Source organism: Crinia signifera, chromosome 5, assembly GCF_055691185.1.
Source record: "Crinia signifera chromosome 5, ASM5569118v1, whole genome shotgun sequence".
Taxonomy (NCBI): Eukaryota; Metazoa; Chordata; class Amphibia; order Anura; family Myobatrachidae; genus Crinia; species Crinia signifera.
The window spans coordinates 134632533-134658892 of record NC_139221.1 but is presented as its reverse complement, the minus strand read 5'-3'; the positions used below and the strand labels follow the sequence as shown (position 1 = coordinate 134658892).

Genomic DNA, 26360 nt, shown 5'->3' with positions numbered 1-26360 from the left:
ACGCTTCGGCTCGGTGGCTCGCTGCGCTCGCCACACTTTCTATTCTCAACTCCACGCCGACGTGGATAGTGGGGGTATGAAAAGGTCGTAGGATGCGTACCGCCGCCCCTCGCGGGCTCGCTGCGCTCGCCACGCATCGGGTTGACGTTGATCGTGGGGTGGCGTTAACAATTCGGGTGGCCATTATACACTTCAGGGTGCCTATTTGGCCTCTGTGGCCCATTTAACATTGTTTCCTATGGAAAAATCGGGTCAATTGAGGCATTGAACAGGAAAATTGGGTCAATTGAGACATTTAACATTGTTCCCTATGGGAAATCTCGGGCATCTCGTCGGTTGATCGCACCCGATTTTTTAGTGCATTCAATGCCCGAGATGCCCGAGATTTTTTACTAACGATGCCCACGATCAAAATCGTGGGCGCCCTACTAAGTAAAGAGTACCAAAAAATGTATGACATTGTACAACATCGCGCAATATCGCATCGCATTGCATACCATTGCATGCCTTTTGGTATGCGATGCGATGGGTGCCGCTATAATACACAAGTACCCAAATTTGTTCTCAAAATGGGCAAAACCATGTGCACTGCAGGTTGTTACATCTACCCCACCTGCAGTGCACATGGTTTTTCCCATTTTGAGAACAAATTTGTACTGCGATCAGATCTGAATTAGAGCCACTGTACAATGAAGCAATACAGTATATTGTACATGCTTAATGTATTTAAATCATGTTGACTGTTGCACCATCCCATCTGAAATGCTGCAAGATGCGACTACACTATTTACCAAACAGTGAGTTTGGTCTACACACTGGACTTCATTCAGGTCCGATCATAGCTACAACACTTAGGGGTTTATTCTAGTTCATTCTTTCTGACAAAATCCTTCTTAGATGGACAAAACCATGTGCACTGCAGGGGGGCAGATGTAACATGTGCAGATAGAATTAGATTTGGGTGAATTATTTTGTTTCTGTGCAGGGAAAATACTGACTGCTTTATTTTACACTGCAATATAGATCTCACTTTGAAGAAAAACCCCACCCAAATCTAATTCTCTCTGCACAAGTTACATCTGCCCCACCCGCAGTGCACATGGTTTTGTCCATCTAAGAAGGATTTTGTCAGAAAGAATAAACTAGAATAACCCCCTTACTGTGCAGTACTGATGTCTTGTACTTTGTGCAAGTGCAGGACCCAGTTTAACTCTTCTGCTACATGTTTAACCATGCTTTTAGTAAGCCTGAAACAATCACACAATGGGCCTTATTCTAGTTCACTCTGACAAAATCCTTCTTAGATGGACAAAACCATTTGCACTGCAGGGGGCAGATGTAAAATGTGCAGAGAGAATTAGATTTGGGTGAGCTATTTTGTTTCTGTGCAGGGTAAATACTGGCTGCTTTATTTTTGCACTGCAGTATAGATCTCAACCCCACCCAAATCTAATAGTAACATCTGCCCCCCCTGCAGTGCACATGGTTTTGTCCATCTTAGAAGGATTTTGTCAGAGTGAACTAGAATAAGGCCAGTTTAATATGTGATTTTTGAGAAATATCAAATACATGTTTTAGAGCTGTGCGTTCGCTTACAAAATGCTTGTATAATCGTTTTTTCCTATGGATGTGCGCATTTTAAATTGTCAAAATGTTTTACCGTTAATTTTATTAAAATGTAATTGCTGCTGGTTCTATTATCTGGTTTTACTTGTGTTTTAATAAATTTGATTTAATATAATTTGCGCCTTCACACCACAATGTAACATAAAAGAATTTACATTTTGAATAAAAGTAACCAAACTATAATCACAAAGAGAGACAACAGCCTATAGAGATCCTATGGGTGACTTAAAATAATCTTAAATAGATGAAGTTTCATTCACATACAGTTCTTCCATTTCATTGATCAGTTTAACAAAATCTGAGAGCCTCCAGGGATAAATTCTGTCCCTAAACAAAGCATCATTGCTGGATTGCACAGCAGGTCACACATTTATTGGAGATCAAGTTATGGGCAAAATGAAATTGCAGTTTAAGGAAAGTAATTTGACTGCTAAGGGATATGGCACTTGGCATGTTTGCCAACATTTCTAATTTATTGACAGTGTGTATTGATATACAGCATGTAGAATGGAGGCAGTGTGAGAAAGCTCTGTCCCAGCAAATCCGCATACCAAAATTCTAAGGGTAATTGTTAAAAAATACCAAGAGTGTACCCCATATGTGCCACAGCTGGCTACCCCCCTCCCCCCCTCCAAATGACCCCCATCGGTGGTTGATGGCTTTGCATTGACGGCAGATATAATCCTGGCTTGGGGGGAGGAGGAGGCGCCACACCAGCCTCCCTTGTATCCTGCCACCCAGCCTCTACCTTCATTGTAATTGAGATGGTTGTTGATAGTGGAAACCATTAAAGGTTCATTGTCATTTGTTTTTGTCCATTAAAGCATGTCCATTAAAGCAGTCTGTCACCATTGGTCCCCATTGCAAATTCGCAACAGGGCGAACTGATCAGATTGAGGGCCAAAGTTTCAATGATGAAAGTATTCACTTCAGCAGCAGATTATCAGATGTGGTGTCTTCTTAACAATGATTGAAGAAAATACTATGCCGTAACATCTTTTATTGTACGATTATCAGCAATATTATTTAAATGAAATAAAATGTTTAAAAATGATAAAATTTACCCCAAAATGTTATGAAACCTGTATTAAGTTTACATTTTCCCATTAAGTACAATATAGCTTTTATAACCACTGTAAGCAGCAATAACAGATGCTGCTTCAGGGTGCTTTATTGCAGGAATAGAATATGTGGTACAATGCTTTCCTAGTTCAGAGCTTAATAATAGTGCTAGGTATCCGATACTTTGTGGGCTTACATAAAGTATTGTGTTTTCAGAACTGGAAACATTTCAAAATCCCCCATTCTGCCTGTATGCGTAAGGATTCATATGCACAAAATGCCAGCAAATCTAGGAACGGATGAAAATAAATTTAGTGTACATACTGTATGCGCAGTACAAAAAGCTACATATTCATCCCATAAGTCTCTCTACATCAACCACATTGTTATAATTATACATGGAAATGCAATTGGCAATTGACAATTAAAACTGGTTTATTTTGAAATAAAATCTATACTAAGAGGCATAAATGATATTGCAATGGTACATACTTGCAGGAATGCAGCAGGCTAAATAGCAATATACCAATCAATGAAACCGCAATGCATATAGTATATGAACTGTATTCTGTGAGCAATACTTAGCAGAATTATCAGAAAATAACAGGGCTATACTATCTGAACAGTAGAAAAAGAAAAAGGGTGTGGTGGAGCGCTAGAATTAATCTATAGGGCAGTACAATAATATGATTAATTTTAATTAATATCACAAAGGTTAAAACACATAGTATATATATATATATATATATATATATATATATATATATATAATTAATATAGCAGCTAGTGACTGTCACAATTAAAAATATACAATATAAATTAAAGTAATAATTATTACTCGGACTAATAAGGTAGTATACTTAGTATTTGGAGTCCCAATGATGGAGGAATATCGGCTTTATGATCATATAATGATACAGTCCCTGGTATAAATCCAAGATAAAGATATTTTAATGGGAGTCCATATAACCTGCAGAAATAGGTTCCGCTGGAGGGAAAGTTGTAATCCTCACTCATAGAGGCATCCTCATGATTGTTCGATCCATATATCCAAACTTTAAGCAGGTGGTGGTATCCCAAATTGTAGCAGTTGTAGATGTAGTTTTTTGGAATAACCAGGAGCCAAAGTATGAAGCCGGCTTAGGTAGGTTCGCTTATTGACAACAATGATATGTATGGCGGCCCTAATACGCAAGTGTTCTTGAAATTGCTACATTTGGTCTTACATAGAAATTACTTTACCTTTAATGGTGAGATGTATAGGCAGAAGCTTGGGTGTGCGATGGGGTCCCCTGTGGCCCCGTCGTATGCCAATGCCTTTATGTGTGCAATCGATGATGTTTTGTTCCACCATGGACCCAATAGTGGTAAAGTTTTACTGTACCTTCGTTATATCGATGATTTATTAATTTTTTGGCAAGGCTCCGCCCAGTCCTTGACTGAGATGTTTGAGGCACATAATGACTCTGAAAGTCCAGTTAAATTTACTTTTACTATTAGTAACAGTGTTATTAATTTTCTGGATGTAAAAATCATGATTGATAATGGGAAATTGTCTACCTCCATCTTTGTTAAGGACACTGACAGGAACACCCTGCTACGACACGAGAGTTGCCACCCATTACCCTTACGGGACGGTCTGCCCTATTCACAAATGTTACGGGTGAGACGCATCACCAGTGACCCTATAGAAACTGGCAAACAATTAGACATCATGCAAGACAAATTTGAGGCAAGGGGTTATAGACGGGGCCCCCTGCTTAAGGTTAAAAAGAAAGTTTTGCAGATGTCAAGGGATGCAGTTTTGAACCCTATTGATAGGACAGACCTGAATAAATTAAAAATACCTTGGGTTAATGAGTTTGCTAGAGATAGCCAGGCGGTCACTAAAAAAGTTAAACAACAGTGGTCTCTCATCACGACTGATAAAGATCTGCATGGTCTTAATAAATTACAGATCATGCCGTCTTATAAAAGAGGGAAGAATTTGAGTGATCTCCTTGTTAAATTAGATATTAGTGAACTCACTAAGAAAGCGAAACCCTCACATTTTTTGACCCGACCAGCAGGGTGCTACAAATGTGTAGGGTGTACTACCTGTGGTTCTCTTCTGACAGGAAAATATATCAATCATCCTTACACTGGCCGCAAGTTCCCTATCAAATTTGCTGTCACTTGTTCTACAAAATTCGTTGTATATGTTCTGTCTTGTCCGTGTGGTTTATATTACGTGGGCAAGATGGAATGTCAATTCAAGGAGCGGATGGCCAACCACCGCCATGCCATTAGACAAGCTTTGGCTAGTGGTAGCAGTGACCAGCCCTTTGCACGCCATTGCGCACGCAGAGGACATAGCATAGCCAGTTTGAGATCAAAAATCATTGACCATGTCCCTATTCACTATAGAGGAGGCAATAGAGGAAAGAAACTCCTCCAAGCCGAGTCACGATGGATCCACTTGTTGGATACCATCGCCCCGAAGGGGTTAAACGAACAACACGGCTTGCAGAGTTTTTTGTAGTATTCAATTGTCTGTGGATTTTTCATGTTTTTTGTTATTCTTTATTATTTTTTATTTTTTTGGATGTGTTACTGCGATTTATAGCACAGTTGGGTCTGTATTCCGGTTAAAAGTGTGATTAGATCCTTATATAGGTAATTGCAGATTTTTTGCATCTTTATGATATATGATACGATGTTTTTAGCCACCACCATGAATTTGTCATGTAACAAAGCATAGGTCGGACCTTCATTAGCATTAATAAATTAAAAGCACAATAGGGGACTCAGTTTGGTTCCTTACCCCATTTAAGGGTTATTATGCTATCTTATTGCGATTATATTATTCACCATTGATGGTCCTACCTAAGCTGGTTTACTTTTTAACTTGTCCGTCAATTTTTATATGTGATTTAAATATAATAATTTTTTTTTACATCTGTGTGATATTTTTTGTGACATCTTCATATATGAATTTTGCACTTTTTTTGCACTTTTTGCCATGTTTGTAGTATTTCACGTGTTTTATTTTATTTTATATTTTCGATGTATGTCACGATGTAATTTATAATGTATTTTATTCATTTGCACGTACTGTCACTTTACTGGCATTTGTTTATGCCCTTAGGTGAATCCTGGTCTGGGGAATCCATGCGGGTCAGTGATGCGGAAGTGGGGGAAGCTCCGGTTGCTGGCGTGCGTTCCAGAGGTGGACGCGCATAATGATGACGTCACCAGGAAGCACGCTGAGCCGCGGGAGTGCTCTAACTACACGCTACAGGCTCCGTGGTAACACCTGGATCAGGTAAGTTTAATTACACATTGGCGGGCGCGGGAATCCGTGCTGGGTATTTATAATGGTTATTTTCACTTTGTGAGTTGTACCCTGAGGACGAGCATAAAGCTCGAAACACTGGTGTCGGTCACCACAATAAAGCTTTGAACCTTTATGCAGTCTCCGAGTGACGCCTTATTGCCATTCTTCTATATATATATATATATATATATATATATATATATATATATATATATATATATATATATATATATAATTAATATAGCAGCTAGTGACTGTCACAATTAAAAATATACAATATAAATTAAAGTAATAATTATTACTCGGACTAATAAGGTAGTATACTTAGTATTTGGAGTCCCAATGATGGAGGAATATCGGCTTTATGATCATATAATGATACGGTCCCTGGTATAGATCCAAGATAAAGATATTTTAATGGGAGTCCATATAACCTGCAGGAATAGGTTCCGCTGGAGGGAAAGTTGTAATCCTCACTCATAGAGGCATCCTCATGATTGTTCGATCCATATATCCAAACTTTAAGCAGGTGGTGGTATCCCAAATTGTAGCAGTTGTAGATGTAGTTTTTTGGAATAACCAGGAGCCAAAGTATGAAGCCGGCTTAGGTGTAAACTTGGGAACTCCGGTATCTCCTCAGAAAGTCCAACAGATTAAAATCAGCAGGTGCTTCCCACCCATGTTTCGTTGCTGGCTGGCAACTTTATCAAAGGTGTAGCCCCTGTGTGAGGTCAAGGTTTTTATACCCATGGACAGGAAGTGCACTTAACATAATAAGCTAATTTAGCCAATTGATTCATCAATTAAATGGTATATCTACATTTTCTTATATATATTTAATTATAGACAGTGTCTAATCTTTTCCAATAAAAGGAAATAGGAGGCAGACCTATAAATAATCTAAATATATACATACAATTAGAAAATAGGAGTACAAAGAGATTCACACTCCATTTCCGGGTGTCGGAACGCACGCTGCGCTCCGACTTCCAGTATATGGAGTGCAATCAGTGACCATTTCCGCCCACTTGGACACAATATAGGTGAGACATAAATATACACAAGTCAGTAGCGGCTATAGCGCCTGACTTCCGGTTGCCGTAACGCACATCTTGCGCTGACTACCGGTCTTTGAAGCGCAAGTTATGATCACTCCCGCCTATCATCCTGATTAGCAAAAGGTGGGCTTCATTGTATACATCCCAAATGGCCGTCGTTCTGTAAATATGCAGTTCCGCCTATGAATCCTATTTACAGCAATATGAATTAAAGCGGAAAGATATAAGAAAATTATGTATAAATAGATATTTTATGAGTAGTCACTTTTTGTGACTATCTGAACAGTGATGAAAAGGTTTACCAGATTGCAAGCATAATGCATGGAAACCAGGGGTCGAAGAAGTGGATATAATAACTCAAGAAGTAGCTAGGCATCCAGAGGAACCTAGCACATCGTTCAGAGGTCCTATTTAAAGAGTTTAACTGGAAGGTGCTACAGGTGGGATGGGGCCAAATACTATTAACTCCAGCCTTGCTGGGCAGAACTACCGAAGCAAACAGGGACCTCATATCTTCCTTTATGAATGTTTCTTATTGTGATTATGCTTTACCAGCAAGGCAGGTCCAATGACCCATAATGCACCTTCAAGTCGTAGTCCTAAACATCTTCATGGGTCTTCAACCTGTGGCCCTCCAGATGTTGTGAAAATACATGTTCCAACATGCATTGCCACATTTTTTCCTATAAGAGCATGCCAAAAAACCTCAGGGCATGCTGGGACATGTAGTTCCATAACGTCTGGAGGGCCACAGGTTGAAGACCTGTGATACCTTATGCCATCTGTAATTATCAAGTTGCTTCTTCAGTGGTTCCATGTAACTCCAGCCAATGTGATGTCTTATATGTTGGAGTGACCTACAGGTATATGCAAATGAAAATAATTTACATACTTTTAGAATAATCTGATTTATGTAGTCCAATCGATAAATTAAAAAAGAAAAAATGATGTGCATTTTTCCATAAACTTTTATTATCTACTTTTATTAGCTATTTTTTTAAAGCATAGAAGCCGAACACACAATTTACTTTATTTCCCAATAAAACTGTCATTGCATAGCTGGCTATGAAAATATATGACAATCTACAAGAGTTCAAATCTTGACATTATTCTATTCCTAGGCTAGAAATCAGTTTTATTGTAATGTAAAGCAAACACTCTCATCTGTCCTTCATAGTCCGAGAAAAAATGTATAATATTTGGCATTTATGAACTATTTCTCAATGGCATTATGTTTGCACATGTAACATCGGGTTTTTATCAATCAATATTGAACTTTCAAGGTTTGTATTGTGATGCAGATCCTTGTTTAAAAATTGATTTAAAGTGCTCTCAAATTAAATGTTTTCAGATGTGAAAAGAAAGACTATTGAAAACTCAAATATTTTTATCAACATGTTCAAGGACTAGGAGTATTTCCATTTAAGTGGTATTCTATCGGTCATTATTATTTAGTCTAGTTCCTTCAAGTACTGTAGATTAGAAATCATTGCCCATTGCTGCCAATCTGTCCCTCCATAGCCACCAGTTTGGAGGGATACAACTTAAATCCCTGGTGATAGATTGTGTAATGCTTAAGGAAAACAATCTGTGATTTATGGGAAACCACTGATTTTCAAGGGCCTTGCAAGCCAGTGGTACCAGAGTGGGTCAGCATTACTAAGCATAGTTCCTGCATCCCTAGTTCTGGCACCCCGGCAGGACTAGGATTAATGCAAATAGCACAGTCCATTCAGTTCATCAGTAAAATAGCCATGGTTGAGCTATCTCATCTGTCACAATTAACATATTTTTTTGTGTGGCTAATATATCAGACTATTTGTGGGGTTGTTTGAGATATAGATGCTATATTGTAGCAATTTTGGCACAGATGCAAAGTCAAGAAGCATTCCAGAGAAGAGGTAGTGTCTCCCAGTGGCGTAACTATAGCACCGCAGCCCGTGCGACCGCGGGGGGGCGCTATGCATGTGCCCGCCGCACCAACCCCCGCAAACCCCCTCATCCCCAGTCTTTACCTGTGTTCAGTAATCAGTATGCGCTGGTCCCGGCTCCCTTCTTCTGCTGAGGACCACCACAAAATGGCCGCCCCCATATAGCACACAGTTCTCTGAAACTGTCTGCTGTATGGGGGCGGACATTTTGCGGTGGTCCTCATAGTAGAAGAAGGGAGCCGGGACCAGCGCGTACTGAACCTAGGTAAGACTGCGGGGGTTGGTGCGGTGGGCGGAGGGGCGGGTGAGTGGCTGGGCGCCCTCCCTTTAACGGCGGGGGGGCGCCCAAAATGTAGTTACGCCACTGGTGTCTCCCCCTGTTTTCTGGCCATGCTGAAGCCAATGGCTGCATCATTTCATCAGACATCCTGGGCATCACTCAGATATCTGATGTTCCCGCAGTTGATCTGATGCTGCATCTTCGGATGCAGCAGCAAATCACAGAAATCGCCAGTAAGAATCTTTTTACTTACACACCTCCTGCTGCTTTTATGTATGTGTAGTACAGGTGTTTCATACAAAGATACAGCAGCTCGGCAGAGTCTACCTCTACAGCAGTCCCTGTTTCTTAAATGGTATTACAAATGGCAGAAGATCAGATTGGAAAATGTCATTTTGCAGAGATTTTCTGGTGTTTTTGCTTTGATAAATTTGGATCCCATATGGGTAAATTTACTAAGATGGTAGTTCTATTTCAGATGGGATGTTGCTATGGGCTACTAATCAGAATCTACTTATTTATTTAGCACCTTCTAGAAGAAATTCACAGCAAAAAATATCCATTGCTGTTTTATAAATACCGTCAAAATGTAAATATCATTAAGCCATTTGAGGTTTAATAAACATTTTATTTAAAAAAAAAAAAATTAAAAACAATAAGAAATTCCACAAAAGCAAGATAGATGAAATGAACATTGGAAGTGACTAATGATGATAACTCTGGTGTTCATAGTTCTGTCACCTGAACACACAAGGGTAGACAGGGCCCTAACCTGCAGGCAGTCATGTAGCTCTCATTCATATCACCTTCAGATGATGGAGAAAAGGCGGTATAATGGTGGCCATTATATTGCACCTTGCTCATCAGCACCAGAGCGGACCTCTGGGATGGGGCAGCTAGAATGTCAGCAAGTATAGTTGGGCCAGATAGCTCTTTGGAATCCTGTTTTCTGATCATGGATAAAAAGTATGAAAGTGTCTATCACATTTGATATCTAAGCCCATTGTGCTATTATCACCATAACACACTATTGGTAGTTGTCATCAGGGCAGCCGAGAGGTATGCCGGGCCCTGGTAAATTTTTGAGGCATGGCCTAATTATGGGAGGGGTGGCCACCTACCGCGATTAGGTAACGGCCCCAAAACATTTAGGGGGTGAAAACGCACTTTAAAGTCGAGGGGGGAGTGTTATTATCGCCCCCCTCAGCAGCAGCAGCACATACCTACAGCATGTGCTGTGCTGACAGCAGGCTTAGCATGAGCTCTTGTGCTGTCAGTGAGATGCTCATGCTGATCCTTCTTCCAGCACAGCACATGCTGTACATGTGTGCTGCTGCCTGGGAGAGACAGAGGGGGAAGGAGGGGTTGGACCAGGGCTCCTGCTGGGCCCCTCCAGCAAGCCCGGGTCTGGGTAATTAATACCCACTCCCCCCCCCCCCCCCCCTCTCGGTGGCCCTGGTTGTCATTCCTAATTAAAGTTTTGTATGAACCTACTGTAGGAAAGATACATTGCAACCCCAATAAAGATGCAGTGTTCTAAAATGCCTTTGCTCAAATAATGATATTGACTGACAAGAAGCAATTGCAAATAAAAGAGGCATAACCAGTTATTAATTGCCGGCCATATAGTGCTGGGGAAAATCGCTTAGTACATATAAACATACAAATTCTGATGTATGGTATGTAACATATGTTCTGGCTGCATCAGGTGACGTGCATCACTCAGCATACATAGTCTCCCCAAGGGACTGTAGAATATTTCTATTCACCCCTCTGCACTATGTGGTTGCACTGCAGTTCAGGTGCCACTCTTAAATCTGGTGAGCTCCTTTTTGCACCCCCAAAAAAGTGCTTCAGAAGCAGTGCTCATAACCTGGGATGATAGTTAAACCCCTCATATGATAAAAACGCAAGTGAGGTAATGATGCAGTAAATCATTTATGTTGCTGTGAATCAGTGTCATTATGCTACCATTTAAGAACAATTTATTTTCCTATTTTTCATCTGCTAAGACTCACCATAGATAGCTAGAGCCCCCAAAAATGCACAGATGTTTCAAATAGCTAAAGCTTTTAAGCTTGCGAGCATATGCAATTGTGTTATATTATTGTTATTCAATTTGCAAAGTGCAATGGAATATGCTGCACTGTATAAGAAAAAGTTAATAATCATAATAAGTTCTAATCTATTAAGACAAACACACCTACAGTATAATAAAAATGGAATTGTTGCATATAAATCTGTTGAGAAATGTAATTCAAGGGCCTATTTATGAAATAATTGTCAATGTTCTGGGTGACTCCTCCAGGTGGAGGCAGCCAACTTGACATGGCAAAAGGGGATAGTGCAGCATACTGGGGGTGTGACAGAGGGAGGTAGGTGGAGTGTGTCCACAAAATTGCATCATCTGGACCTGCCCTCACTGCACAATACCAAAGATTACAGGCATGACAACAATGATGCAATGCCACGTTATTGGCCCCCTGGCTGCGCAAGGGTTATGTAAAGTTGCAGGGGGCTGCTGGCCTGGAGACTTGCCCACTCTTCCGTGGGGCCAGGAGCCCGTCCTGATTTTCCCGGCCATTCTGGAAGACTACTGGATTAATTTATCTACTGTCACATTATCAGTATTGTAGAGCTTAGTGACCCGTGGGAGCCCTGTAGGACCAAATTCCTTACCCCTCTGCTCTTAAATCTCTTGTAGTATTACTAGAATATTCACAATCAAGGTCACCTCTTACCTGCTTATCGACCCCTCATCCACTCTCAATATAAAAAAAAGGAATTTAAAAACTCAATGACAGCAGGTGGAAGGCTGGGTCCATAGGTCCACTGGACCTTAGACAGCCATCAGCACTACATTGTTTATTTCCCAGTCCTTGTGGCATTCAACACTAAACAAAGAGGGTGTCACACTCCTTGTACATTCAGACACACTTATGTACAGCAAGGAGTGGCTTATATTAGTATTAGCATAAAGTCGGAGGCAGAGCAACATCATAAGATGCAAATGTAAAATCTGCTGCTTCCGACAGACCTTATCTGTGTTGTGCTTAAAACCTTTTCATTGTGTTTTATTCTCCAGAGAAATATAAGTCTCAAATTATAAAATTATTATATGGAACATTCCATGATTTTTTTTTTTTTAATATCCAAATTACTACACTCTACTAAAAAGTTATTTTTACTCCCAGATTATTATTATCTCGAGACTTTAGTTTTAGGACTGCTGTAGCTTGGACAGTCATATACTTCCAGAAATGTAATTTCCCCATGCTCGCAGCCAGTGTAAACTATGCATGATCCTGTGTCCTAGACACTTGTCTTCCACAATGGTGAAGAGATATAAATTATTAAGAAATCCTTACAGAAGTTTAATATGCCTGTTTCTAAGTCATGGACCGATCCCATGGCACTGAAGAAAACTTTAAACTAACCCTTAAGAGAATACTGTACATAAATTATAAAAAATATCAAACTTACTGTGGGTATAATTGTTTGAAAATGTTTAAAAGTAACCAATAAATATGTTCAACCATTAAAAATACCTATTTAAAGTAATGCAAATGTAATTCAGGTGTTATGACCAAAACTCATTGTGTTGTGTTGGGCAGCATGGATGGTGTAATGGTTAGCATTACTGCCTCACAGTGCTGAGGTCATGGGTTTGAATCCCACCATGGCCTGTGCGGAGTTTGTACTCCAGCTTCCTTCCACAATATAAAACTATACTGTCCCACAACAAAAAATGAAGCCTAGTATGAATGTGTGTACATTTGGTAGGGAGTATAGATTGTAAACTCCCCTGATGTGAATGTTCTTATATTCTCTGTAAAGCACTGTGCAATATGTGTGCTCTATATAAATAACTGTTAATAAATAAACAATAATCTTTGTACCAATTGGCCAATAGCTGCACTATTGTTGTTTTGTGTGTATTGAGGGTCTGATTCAGAAGTGGACGCAAGGGTGATTGGTGTTGAGTCTTTGGTAGTAGCGGATCTGACATGTTATGTTAATGCAGGAGGTATCTTTTATAAAAAGACGCCCACTTCTGAATCTCAGATTCACTGCTGTGTCAGAAAACACAGCCATCGGACATCTGCACATTCCAAGGTTACTAAGAATATCCAGCTGCCTGGGAGAGTGAATTTGCAGTGCAGCAATGGCTTTAGCATTCCACTAATATACAAGCGACACCTGTGTTGTAGGTGGTCCTTTCCTTTGCCACTCCAAATGCCTACATCCACACTTCGACCAGTGCAGCAGCAGCAGCAGCAGCACATGCCTAGTGCGACTATGATGCAGTGAAAACACATCAGACAGTTGCAACAGATTCACTCCAATGTCTGGCTCTGAATCAGACCCACAGTTACAGAACAAGTTCCTTCCCCTCTTGCACTTCTGTGCGCTTTGTGTATAGTAGTCTGTGTGCTTTTTTACAGATTTGTGGTAAAAGTACTTTATTAACAACGCAATATTATGACTATAACCTTGACATATCTGTAGAATATTATTAGTATTCATTTAAACAGGACAGATGTATGAAGCCTGGTGAAGTGATAAAGTGGTGATAAAGTGAAAGGTGATAATGCACCAGCCAATCAACTACTAACTTCATTTTCAAACCCTGCCTGTCAGCCTTGACAGTTAGGAGCCTTTTTCCTGATGCATTATCACCTTTCACTTTATCAATACTTTATCACTTCATCAGACTTATTACATTTTTACCATTATATCATAAGTGGCAGAGGGCCAGATGTACTGACGTTTGAAAAAACGTAAAACAGTTACAGTTAGGAGCTGATTGGCTTGTGGTTTACCTCTCTCTATTTTACCACTTTTAAAGGCTTAATACATATCATCCAAAATACTTAAAATCGTTTTACCATCTAATGCCCTTATCTTAACTAAATATGTTTCTCTATCACTATTTTTTCTCACTTTCTCTATCTCTCCCTCTCCCCTCTCACTCTCTTTCTCTCTTCCAGTGTCTCTCCCATTTCTTCACTCCCTGACTCTCTGTATACTGCTCTTACCCCCCCCCCCCCTCCCTTTTTTCAGTCATCTCTTCTGGTAAACATAATTTTTTGTCCAAATAGAAGGGAGGATAGGATAAGAATGATGTATTATATATCAGTTGGGGAGAGCACAGCAGAGCTGTGTTGTTTCCAGGAGCAATAAAAAGAAACAGCTTCTGTCTGGCTATAAAACACAGGCGAAAGCCAGGAAACACAACTATTTTTAGTAAATGTTGCAGGTAGGCACATATATGTACAGCTAACGAAGGCATTGGAACACTTTTTTATCACTCACAATACAGTATTAAAATAGAAATGCCTATTACCAGTGATGGCCACCTCCTGAAGGCATAATTGTGTGTAATGCCAAGAAAATAGTTCAAGTCTAGCAAAGCTACAATAATAAATACTACAATTATTATACCATCATAAATCATGTTTTATTTATGTATTTTTATAGAATATTCTCATGGGACAAACATATTATTTAACTGTAGTCAATGCAAGATACTGTAGCTGAAACCACACGAGCTGAAGTGGAAGAACGATAAAACGTAACAATAAAACTGGACAGAGTTAGAGGTAGAGTGAAATACCAGCTACTGGCTATTTGACACAGATGGAAAGTTGCAGAGATCTCATTTGAGTTCCACTTCTGCTTCTCCATTCCATGGATCATTTGTATTTGTAAATTCAGCATTTTGTTAGTTTATAGGTAGAGCTGGGAGGACAACAATGTCATTTCATTCTGTTCCATGAAGTGGTCTGAATTATGGGCAGAACAGAAAAAGATAGGGGGAATTGAGCACATAAAACTAAAGGCCAAATTCCATTGGAGAACCGTGCAACATTTTCAGTGTGAAATTATTTTCAGCAAAACAGTTTTGAAAGTTTTGTCCATGCCTAAACTGCGGTAATGAATAGGAAAAAGCCCACAAACAGCATTTCTTGACACGTTTTAGACCTAGTGATCACAATTGAGCACATTGTTTTTACAATACGTATTAGAAAAACATTTCTGTTTTGTTGTATATCACAAACGTCATGAACTCCAGGCTTAAACTTTTAGGGGATATTATTCTGAAAATATTGCAATTGTAGCAATGATTGTAGAACTAATTATCTAACATTCAGTAATGGTACAGTAAATATGGGATTCTAGAAGGCTGTACATCTGTGCTATATGCCAAGTGTTACATCCATCTAATGCAGATCAATATTTGTGCACATTACAAGCCAATCAATCTTTAGCTGAAATGTATACAAATCAATACATCTCTGTAATTTCTGTCTTGGAGTGAATACCTGGGATGCATGAAAAACATTAATATTTATATGCATTGCAATTCCAAAGGATTAATGTGCCATAAAAAAGCAACAGTCATGCTTTTTGTAGCGTAATGCTACCCACGAACAGCAATATCAGCCTCCATAAGCTAACGTCATTCCAGTCTGTGGGTTCTAGTACAAGAAAAATAACATGCTACTTAGAAAGACTGATTTTTGTCAACTAGACATCACTGTTATCACAATAATCTAATACAGCGCTAAAGTTAAACCCAATACAGAGCTAAAGTTATAGAACTTCTGGAGCTTTGACACCTCCCATTGCAATTTCTTTGCAGTGTGTTACTGGATGACCTAACTCTACCAGGCAGTCACAGGTGTAGTCATAGAAAAGGCTACTCTACCATTGAGTAACCTCAGCATGCTTGCATAGGATATAGAAATTTCCTTACACTGTTAGCATGCCTTTTACTGACTCCTACTGTACCACCACTCCTACTTCGGCATCTAGAACTGCTTGATGGCTCCTACATTGGCATCTGCAACTTCTGACGTCTAGGCATACTTGCCTACTTTTTAGCTCTCCGGAGAAGCCTAAAAAAGGAGATGCTGCAGACAACTTTGGGGAGCAGGGCTGGGATATTTCCTATAGGTCCCAGCATCCCCGACAATGTGGGTCGGTAGGCAACTATGCTTCTAGGTACAGTATGTGTGGTCACACTTCTCAATACTACCTGTTTATTGTTAGTTAATCCTCAGTTCGGCAAGCAAAGGGCAGAGCTTGGAGACATATGTGTCCACATACTGTTAGGAGTAGCCACAGCGGGATGCAGTCAATTTCCCGGCGTTCAAAATCCCGATGCTGGAATCCCGACCGCCGAAATCCCGAAACTTTCTCCCTCCATGAGTGTCCTCGACACCATAGAGGGAGAATAAATTAGCGTGCCGAGCGTAGCGAGGCACCGGGCCCACTGCGTGACGAGCGCAGCGAGCCCGCAAGGGGGGGCGCTCCACGTCCCCCCCTTGTCGGGATTTCGGCGGTTGGGATTCCAGCGTCGGGATTTTGAACGCCGGGATTCCGACCGCCAGGATTCAATACCAAATCCGCCACAGCCATTTACAGGTCCAGATGGTACTGATCTTTGCTAAGCAACTGTTACAATGCATTATGCCAGTTGCAATGGCTGCTAGTCTTAATGGTTGCTAGTCAACAAGGCGGTACTTGGCTGCACTGCCTTGGACCATGCCCCCCTTAACCCAAGCGCTCCCTCCCGACAGCCTTAAACTACCCCCCTCCATGCAGCCTAACCCTATATCCTCCGGCTGGTGCCTAACCCTTGTACCTCGTTTGCCTAAACCTAATCCCATCCCTACCCCACAGCCTAACCCTAAACCCCCTTCTAAGTGCCTGACTATCCCTCCCGCCTAACCCCTAACCTTTACCCCCACATCCTAACCCTAAGTCTCCTCTAGTGCATAAATCTAACACTACCCCCACCCAGTTTAACGCAAACCAGTCCTGCATACTTATGTTTGGGATACTGACAGCTAGGATTCCAACATCAGCATCCTTATCAATGCTGACATTCTGGCTTCTGCCATTATGCTAACCACATCCTATTACTAAGCACCAAGGACACGTTCTTTGTACCTGCAGCTACTCAGATAATTAATTGTAAGAGTCCTGTAAAGTATGTGGTTGCTCTCGAAGACTGGAGTTGGCTACCACTACACTAGAGTATAAGCAATTGTTAAGGAATCCTTAGTGCAAAACTTTATTATTTATCTGTCTTCTCCCAGCTGGCAGCCATTTTTGGAGTGACATTTACAGCAGATTGACATACAAGGCAATAACGCATCTGCATAACACAGGCGCTGCCCTCCCCCCCCCCCCCCCCCCCAAGCCATCAATTGGTCTCCGGAGGGTACAGCCATGCCAGTGCTTTAGGCTTTAGGCTCATTTGTGTGGTAGAGGACATAGTTGTGGTTCTATTTGAACTCAAGTTTATTCTTAGGGGTACCTAGCACTTGATTTGCCTATCACTTTGATCCTAAATAATTGTTTTGACCCTGGACTGCCAAACTGAGCCAGTGTATCGCAGCACCCTAGGATCTACACACACTGTTTGGGTACCAATGGTGGGGGGGTTATTGAATTTTTTTACTTCTTGTTGTCCAAATTAAAGGCAAATACATATATATATATATATATATATATATATATATATATATATATATATAGACTGCTTTGTGCCGGGCACACCTCCAACAGGTGGCTGCTTGTAGACGGGAGAAGGACGCAGCACTCCAGAGGATTCTCAAAACAGCATAACTTTTATTGTGCTCAGCAACGTTTCAATACAGGTGATAATACACACCTGTATTGAAACGTTGCTGAGCACAATAAAAGTTATGCTGTTTTGAGAAACGTCTGGAGTGCTGCGTCCTTCTCCCGTCTATATATATATATATATATACACACAAGAGACCTGCACTCTCACCCTCTTTAGGAAGGTAACCGCTGGGGTGCCGTATAGATAGTGAAGTATATACAATACTATATAGATACATACTTACTCCCAATAGGCAAAACAGCACTCACCAGACTTCGCTCAGTAGGTTCATTTAAGTCAGTGTCCAATTTAATGAGTCCAATTGAAAAAAACAGCCTGCCGACGTTTCGGTCCCTGAAGACCTTTATCAAGGCAGCAAACAGTGCAATAGGTACAGCAATATTTCAAAGTAAGGGGTAGGGAACTGGGACAGGGAGACGCTGCCCTGGGCCCTGCTTAAATAGGGGAGTGTGCACTTCCACCTCCGGTCTGCGTTCCACAGGGTGGAACGCATGACGTCACTTCCGGGTAAAAACCCGGAAGTGCCGGCTGTGATGTAAAGCAGCCGCGATTGCTGTGTATGACAGCGATACATGGAGGCCAATATGTCACTGCAGTAGTCTGCCCGCTGCTGGTCAATGTCAGAGCCGGCCCTAGCCTAAATGACGCCCTAGGCAAGATTTTGGCTGGTGCCCCCTAGCACCGCCACTAGTTCCGCCTCTGACCCTGCTCCCCTTTCACAGCACCATCAACCCTCATCATAGCAGTCATCATTTTGGTGCCCATACCCGCAATATTTTAAATAGAAACACCGCACACATTTGGTGCGCAGCCCAAACAGGGGTGTGTTCTTGCTGGGAAGGGGCATGGCCACACAATAGTACCCCCAATTCAAATTATGCCACACAGTAGTGCAACTTTATTCACATTATATCATGTGATGGTGTCCCTTATTCACGTTAAATCACACAGTAGTACCACTTTACCTTATGTACATTACTCCTCACATTATTCACATTATACCCTTAGAAAAAAATCCTGAGAAAATATTGTATTTTAAGCACCTCCATGGCCACACTGCAACTCAGCACAAAGCAGTGCGTGCTGGGCAGAGGAGAAGAGCTGCAGCTGCTGCTGTCACTTAAGGGGAGGGGGCCCGGGCCCCCACTGGGCCCTTCTATCAGACTTTGGCCTGGGTAAATTGTATCCCCTACCCCTTTCTCTCGGCACCCCTGATAATACCACACAGTAATGCCCCTTACACATGACACACATTATTAATGTCCATATAACCATAATGCACCTTACACATTATGCCAACCTTTATTAATGCCCTTCATACACATAATGACACACATAATGCCCCTTAAACATATGTTGCATATTATTAATGCCCTTATACACATGACACACATAATGCCTGTTACACATATGTCGCACATTAATAATGCGTTTATACATGACACACATAATGCCCCTTACACATATGCCAAACACTATTGCACAACCAACCCACCCGCAGACAGCACTCGCACAGCCGCTGTGACCTCTGCCTCTGCTTGGATACAGATGTTTCCTCATACATCTTGACTCAATAGGCCATGCAGCTCCTGGCCAGTTCTGCTAACGTTGGGTGCCTTTTTTGCAGAAAATTCGTCTTATTTGCATTGTTATGACCAGCACACATGGAGCTTCCAATGATTAAAATGATATGCGGCATGCCTATATTCTGTGTGCGACTGTGGCTGTACCTGCATACGGAATGCTATGTTACAGTGATTTCCATGAATACACTATTTCATATGCAGATACAGCCTCACTCACACACAGAATATAGGCATGCTGCATATCATTTTAATCAGCAGAAGCTGCTGGTGCCCCTAGGCATTCCAAATGCCCTAGGCAATTGCCTAGTTTGCCTATGCCTAAGGCCGGCTCTGGTCAATGTGGGTGGTATGAAAAAACAATAGGCAACATATAGATATGTGTGACGCTCCGGACTGAGGAGCGATCACATGGGCAGGTCACATGTTATCGGCCGTCTAGGCCCCTAATTGGCTATCGGCCGCTCACATGTTATTGGCCGTCTGAGCACCTCATTGGCTGAAGTCTAAATATGTGTCACAATAGTAAATTAGGTCTGTTTATCAACACTGTACCTCATTTACTATTGTGAAGTCTATACTATAGCGAAGTCTGGTGAGTGCTGTTTTCCCTATTGGGAGTAAGTATATATATATATATATATATATATATATATATATATATATATATATATATATATATATATATATATATAGGGATTGTCCTTACTTAGTAGCCCGGAGGTAGTAAATAAGGTAGGCGGCACTCCAACGGATGAAGGTGAAAAAAATGTATTTATTTAATAATCCATATCTTTAAGCCAAGCCAAGATATGGATTATTAAATAAATACATTTTTTTCACCTTCATCCGTTGGAGTGCCGCCTACCTTATTTACTACCTCCGGGCTACTAAGTAAGGACAATCCCTATTGAATACTAGTAAGGCACCACGGGAGTTCATATTGTTCAGCAGCAGTGCCGATCTACATGATAAATATATATATATATATTATATATATATATTTTTTTTTTATATATATATATAAGTTTTCAATGAATAGAAAAATATCAGTAACCATTGATTGATTAAAAATTGTATAAATATGTATTAAGACACATTCATGTGCTAAGAATACAATATCGTATAGACAGTTTGCACTTTATAGCTGATATTCAGCATATAATTAGAAAGTGCTGTTGTGAAACAGAAGTAGAGACATATATTAGCTGAAATCCCAGCCTTGCTGTCCATATATTGATTGTCTTTGTTTTAGACTTTCAGAAATTATTGTTTCTGCCATTGTTGCAAAAAAAGAGGCATGGTGCCTTAACTTTTATTTGCACTGTAGCAGTGAAGTATGTGCAGGGAATTGATTATGCACATACAGAGACAGATTGAATAGGATGGGATAAAGGGACTCTACATAGATTTTGTGATAGAGAATATGACCTTTGGTGCTTATTATTATTCAGAAAACAGATAGCATCAGCTGCTTTGGTCCATGTTCTGAAAATAAAAGTGAAATATTTAAATTGATATTTAACCCTTTTAAGCCCTGGTAACCCTGTAAACGTATAAACAGCAACATTACATAAAAGATGGACATATATTTAGAGAGAGAGAGAGAGAGAGAGTAGGCACTCACATAGCATTTGAAAGTACAAAAAAGTATATATATATAAATATATATATATATATATATATATATATATATATATATATATATATATATATATATTTAGAGTGCCTACTCTATATATATGCAAATTATAATATAGGAGTACTAATCCTTTAAAGTGGAGCACTCGCCACACTTTTTAAAATCAACTCCACGCCAATGTGGATAGTGGGTATGTACAGGCCGGGGGGGGGGGGGGGGGGGGGGGGCACATAATGCTTATTGAATATTGTTACAAAATCATAGCAATGTTATACATTTGTATATTTACTAAAAGCATGTTGCGATTTGGAACACACTTCATGTCTACATCACACTGAAATTTACAAAAGCACACTATACAGTACACAATGAATCAATTAGTGTCAATTAGGTTTTAGAATTAGGGTATGGGTCATAGAGTCAGCTATAAGAAGGTTGACAGTCATTGGGTTGACCACTAATGGTCAACAGGCTATAGGTCAATACACTAAAAAAGTTGACAGGGTCAAAAGGTCAACATGGAAAAGGTCAACATAAGTTTTTCACAAATTTTGTGTCTGTGTCAACATACGTTGACATGGTCACTGTATAAATGATTCATTTTGCTTACCATGCTTCAGGCACGATGCATCACTACACTCGACACACTAGTATATTCTCCCGCTATATCCTTGCAATGTGGACCAATTGCCTTTTGGCCATGTCGACCTAAGATATGTCAACCCTTTTGAGGTGTCGAGCAAAAGTGGTCAATCCATTAACTTTCGTCCTGACCGCATCCCTTATAATTATAGGTTGTGCCCCTTAGACACATTGCATATCTTTTACATTTTTTATAACAAAATGATACAGATCACAATGCACAGTGATCAGGTAGTGAACGTGAACAATAATTAAATGTGGTTTATATTTCAGCTTCACTCGGACCAGGACAAGGGGGATGGATCACTGAAATATATTCTGTCAGGAGATGGAGCTGGGGATATATTTGTAATCAATGAAAATACTGGAGACATTCAAGCAACAAAACGTCTGGACAGGGAAGAGAAGGCCTCATATGTATTAAGTGCCCAAGCTGTGAACAAGAAAACAAACATACCAGTTGAACCTAAATCTGAGTTTGTCATTAAGATCCATGACATTAACGATAATGAGCCCAAATTTACTAAGGATATTTATACTGCCACTGTCCCTGAAATGTCTGACGTGGGTAAGTGTGACCAGCATTCCTTATCATTGATAAAACAGTGCATTTGACATAATTGTGTTGTGTAAATGTGCAGGTTGAGTATCCCTTATCCATAATGGTCAGGACCGGAAGCATTTGGGATAATGGATTATTCCATTTTTTGGTATACTTTTATATTTGAATGCGGTATCTTGCATTTATGTTGTATAAACACATCAAACACATGAAATGCACACAAATATATTTTATTTGTGCATAAATCAAGGTTCCAAAACATGAAACAAAGTTTGCACCATCTCAGACACTGAATGATAAGGAATGTCCCCAGTAGGTTTTTAAGGGAAAAAAAAAAAGTAAATTTTGGAAACTATGGTTTTCAGAATAATTTGGTTAATGGATATTTGGATAAGGGAGAGTCAGTCTGTAATACCTTTCTAGATAACTATGACACTAGTGTATAAATAAAAGCAGCAAACTGATGCTTTATAACACATATTTGCCACTTTTGAAATGTTCTTTTCAAAAGCTGTATTTAAAGTACATTATTACAGGAATGGAGAACCTTCATATATGGCCTTTAAACTAACCTTTAAGCTCATGGCACTATTATAAAGCTTCTATATTTTATTTTCAGAAAAGGTGAAAGCCCAAATATCTTTCAATAATTCCTGTCCACAGAGATAGGATTTGACTTTTACTCTCTTGCTCTGGAACATCCATTCAGAAGAATACTGCAAAGCATGGGCTTTATTATTTCATGCAGTAGCTTAATAGTGATTCTTCTGGGTCCTGTGCTCTGCAGGTGTAATTGATACAGTGTGCCATATATTTCTTAAGTCCAGCTATACCTTGCTGTCATATGTCACTGGGCTTATTTAATGACCTGATATAGAGAGCAGTAATAGGCTGTAACCAATAAGGACCAATCAGATGTCAGCTTTAAGCTCCCTGGTACAGCTACTGGGAAAGAATTGATTATTTTGAATTATTAGTGAATCATGCACTGTTTCATTTAAAAATAAAATAAAATGTGTTTCAGTACAGTTTAGCAATCTTTTATTGTAGCTGTATTTTTAGTCATCCGGTTACCAAGTTACTGTACATGTGTTTCTCTATTATTATAAATAAAAAAAAATACTTTTTATGATAACTCCACTTAAGAACTTTTTCAGTTAACTGCTATACAGATTTTGGAATGTACATTGCAGGGGCTGGTGGTGGAAGGGTTAACACAGCCTTCGGAAGGGGACGCGCGCACACGAGACGCGGGCACGTCCCCTTACATCGGAGCTCCCCCCGGGTCCCCGCCGCCTCGCCGCCGCCGTTCCCCCACCTCCCCGCTCCCCCTATCCCTGCCTGTCTCCCTGAGGCAAAGATGGGCAGGGTTCCCGTCACCCACCAACGGGAAACTGGGGCATGTGGGACGCTCACGCATCCCAGTCAGATGTAGCGTCCGCTCGCCAGTGCCGGTGGTCTGGTGAGCCCCAGCGCTGGTTGATCGGCGCTACAACTGTACTGGCATTATATTACAAAAATAATAAGAAGAACCCTGACATGACAATCAGCTGCCATTTTCTAAAGTCACTGGGATAAATTTACTAAGATGTTCTATTGAAGATGGAATGTTGCCCATAGCAACCTATCAGATTCCACTTATTTATTTAGCACCTTATAGAAGATAATAGATATAATCTGATTGGTTCCCATCTTCAAATGAAGTCCCATCTTAGTAAATGTACCCCACTGTAAGAAGAGCTGTTTCATATAATATTTTAATGAGGAGGGAAATTACAGTGATAGGTTGGCTGTAGAATGGGGTCGTTTTTAAAAGCGATGTAGCATAATTAAGTCAGGGTGTTCCATCTTGCTGGATCATAAATCATTTACCTTTACTTACTTGACAAATAACCTGAGTTATCTCCAACAATGCAACTACCTACTTATGGGTTCAAGGAGTTATAGCATCAAGCTTCAAAAAGTGATAAAGTGGAGAGTGATAAACAGCCAGCCAATCAGCTACTACCTGTCATTTTTCAAACCCAGTCTGTAGCATGACAGGTAGATGCTGATTGGCTAGCTGTTTATCACTCTAAATTTTATCGCTTTTTGAAGCTTGATACATCTGGCCCTAGATGTCCCTGATTTCCGGGGAACATACCGTACAGCTCTGAGACTTTCAGTCAGCATGATATCATGGTACTGTATGACACTGCTTGATTTGAGCAGTCGTATAGTTAGTATCTCCAAGTCTGTGGTTCAAAAGTAAAAAGCTGTAGGAGGTTCTGAAAACAATTGCCAAAGAAGCACCACGTCAAATATATTTGTTAGACTTTTTCTTTAGAAAATATGTTGGTTAGAAACATTGTTTTTATGTAGCAATTAAAGGCAAAACAGAAAAGATGAAAAAACAACAACTGCAACTGTTACAACTCAGTATAATGAAGCATGTAATCAAGATTAAAAAGAAATAGCAAATTGTACAAAGAAAGACATTTTTAATGGGTCGATAAAAGTGTTCAAAGACAAAGCTTTCACAAATGTGTATCTGCTCGTATGATGATGGTTGTTAAAATGTAGCAACACAGATGAACAATAGTAAAACCTAGTTCCACATATCGGATCTGTTGATCTTCCAGACTGCTGCAAGTAAAGAAGAGCAGATAATTAGTTCTCATTAGAGCTGCCTTTGTAGACAGAGATAATAGCCCAAGTTCACATAAATGTCTGTTCCTCGTCTTTTTATGACTCGATGGCCACACAAGCATACTTTACTCTTTGAACCATTAAATGTAAATTCCAATTTTTTTCCAGCATGGGGAAATGCTGCATAAAACCTGCCACTTTTATTAGCTTCCTATATATCTCCGAAATCTATTGATTTAGAGTGTATGCTTGAGCACAAATTCTGTTATTAATTTCCCAAATATAATTGACTCTTACTCTACAATGCAGAAGTGCTGATTTACTGCACAGAAATGACTCGGTTATGACAGATGTGCATTGAGTTCATCTAGACAGCACTAAAGCACTGTATTATGCTAAGAAATTGTCGTGTTTCAATAAGATCCTTTGGATTTGTTTGATCGTTTATACTTTAAATAACTGTTGTATTCCCAAAGCAAAATGGATAATGCTGAAACTTACCACCTGCTTACTATGGATGAAGGAGAATTAGGAAAATATGCTATATTCAATTCTGTGAACAGTATTGACTCTGACAGGAAAAATATGTTTATCTTTATTTCCTGCTAGATAGGAAGTACAATACAATGTTGTTTTCAAATCAAATAGCGAATAGCAATGCAAATAGTCATTTTATACAAACAAATCTAATAAATAAAAAAGCAAAACAGTTTTGCACTCGCAATGTATAACTCAAATAGCACTCATAGCTCATTGTGTCCTTCAGTGCTGAAGTAATTCATTTAATAAAACTCTGCTTTTTCCATCACATGAATGGAAACCATTTCACAATTATCTGTGCATTACCCTACTTTTCACCATATGTCACTGCATTCAGACATTATCTGATTGACAGATTTAACCTTGTACATCAGAAGTGCAGGAAATGACAGATATCTGAGACAGGAATTTTCCTGTTGATAAAAGGATCAGTATATTTAAACTGAAGAGAATGATGACACACTAGAGTCTAATGAGTGATTGCATAAAAAGGTCTGTTCAGCTTAAATGATGTACAAGCAATTAAATTTGGATGTATTTGTAGTATGGAACTTCCTGAGAATGGGGATTTAATGAAACATACTTTTTCATAATATAAAAATGCTTTTTATTATTCTGAAAAAAACTATAATTCACTGAAATATAGTCACATAGAGGTGATAAGTCTGAGAGCTTTCTCTCCATGTGAAATTTTTCTTCTTTGAAAGTACAAGTAAGATGTAAGAATAAAAGGTAAATCATAGGGATTAGTCTGAAGAAAGTTAGATAGACTTACTTTCCATTCAAAAGTAATTTTGCAATTATTATGGAGCAGTATCTTTATTTCAG

General features: G+C 39.7%; 1 protein-coding gene across 1 annotated transcript in view; it reads left to right on the top strand.

The window, feature by feature from the left end:
* The window catches only part of LOC146080608 (cadherin-6-like), a 286402-nt gene that overhangs the window by 175262 nt on the left and 84780 nt on the right, over positions 1-26360 (top strand). Inside the window, exon 3 of the mRNA XM_083188080.1 lies at positions 22076-22370. Coding sequence (XP_083044206.1) covers positions 22076-22370 — 295 coding nt within the window. The remainder of the gene's footprint in view (positions 1-22075; positions 22371-26360) is intronic.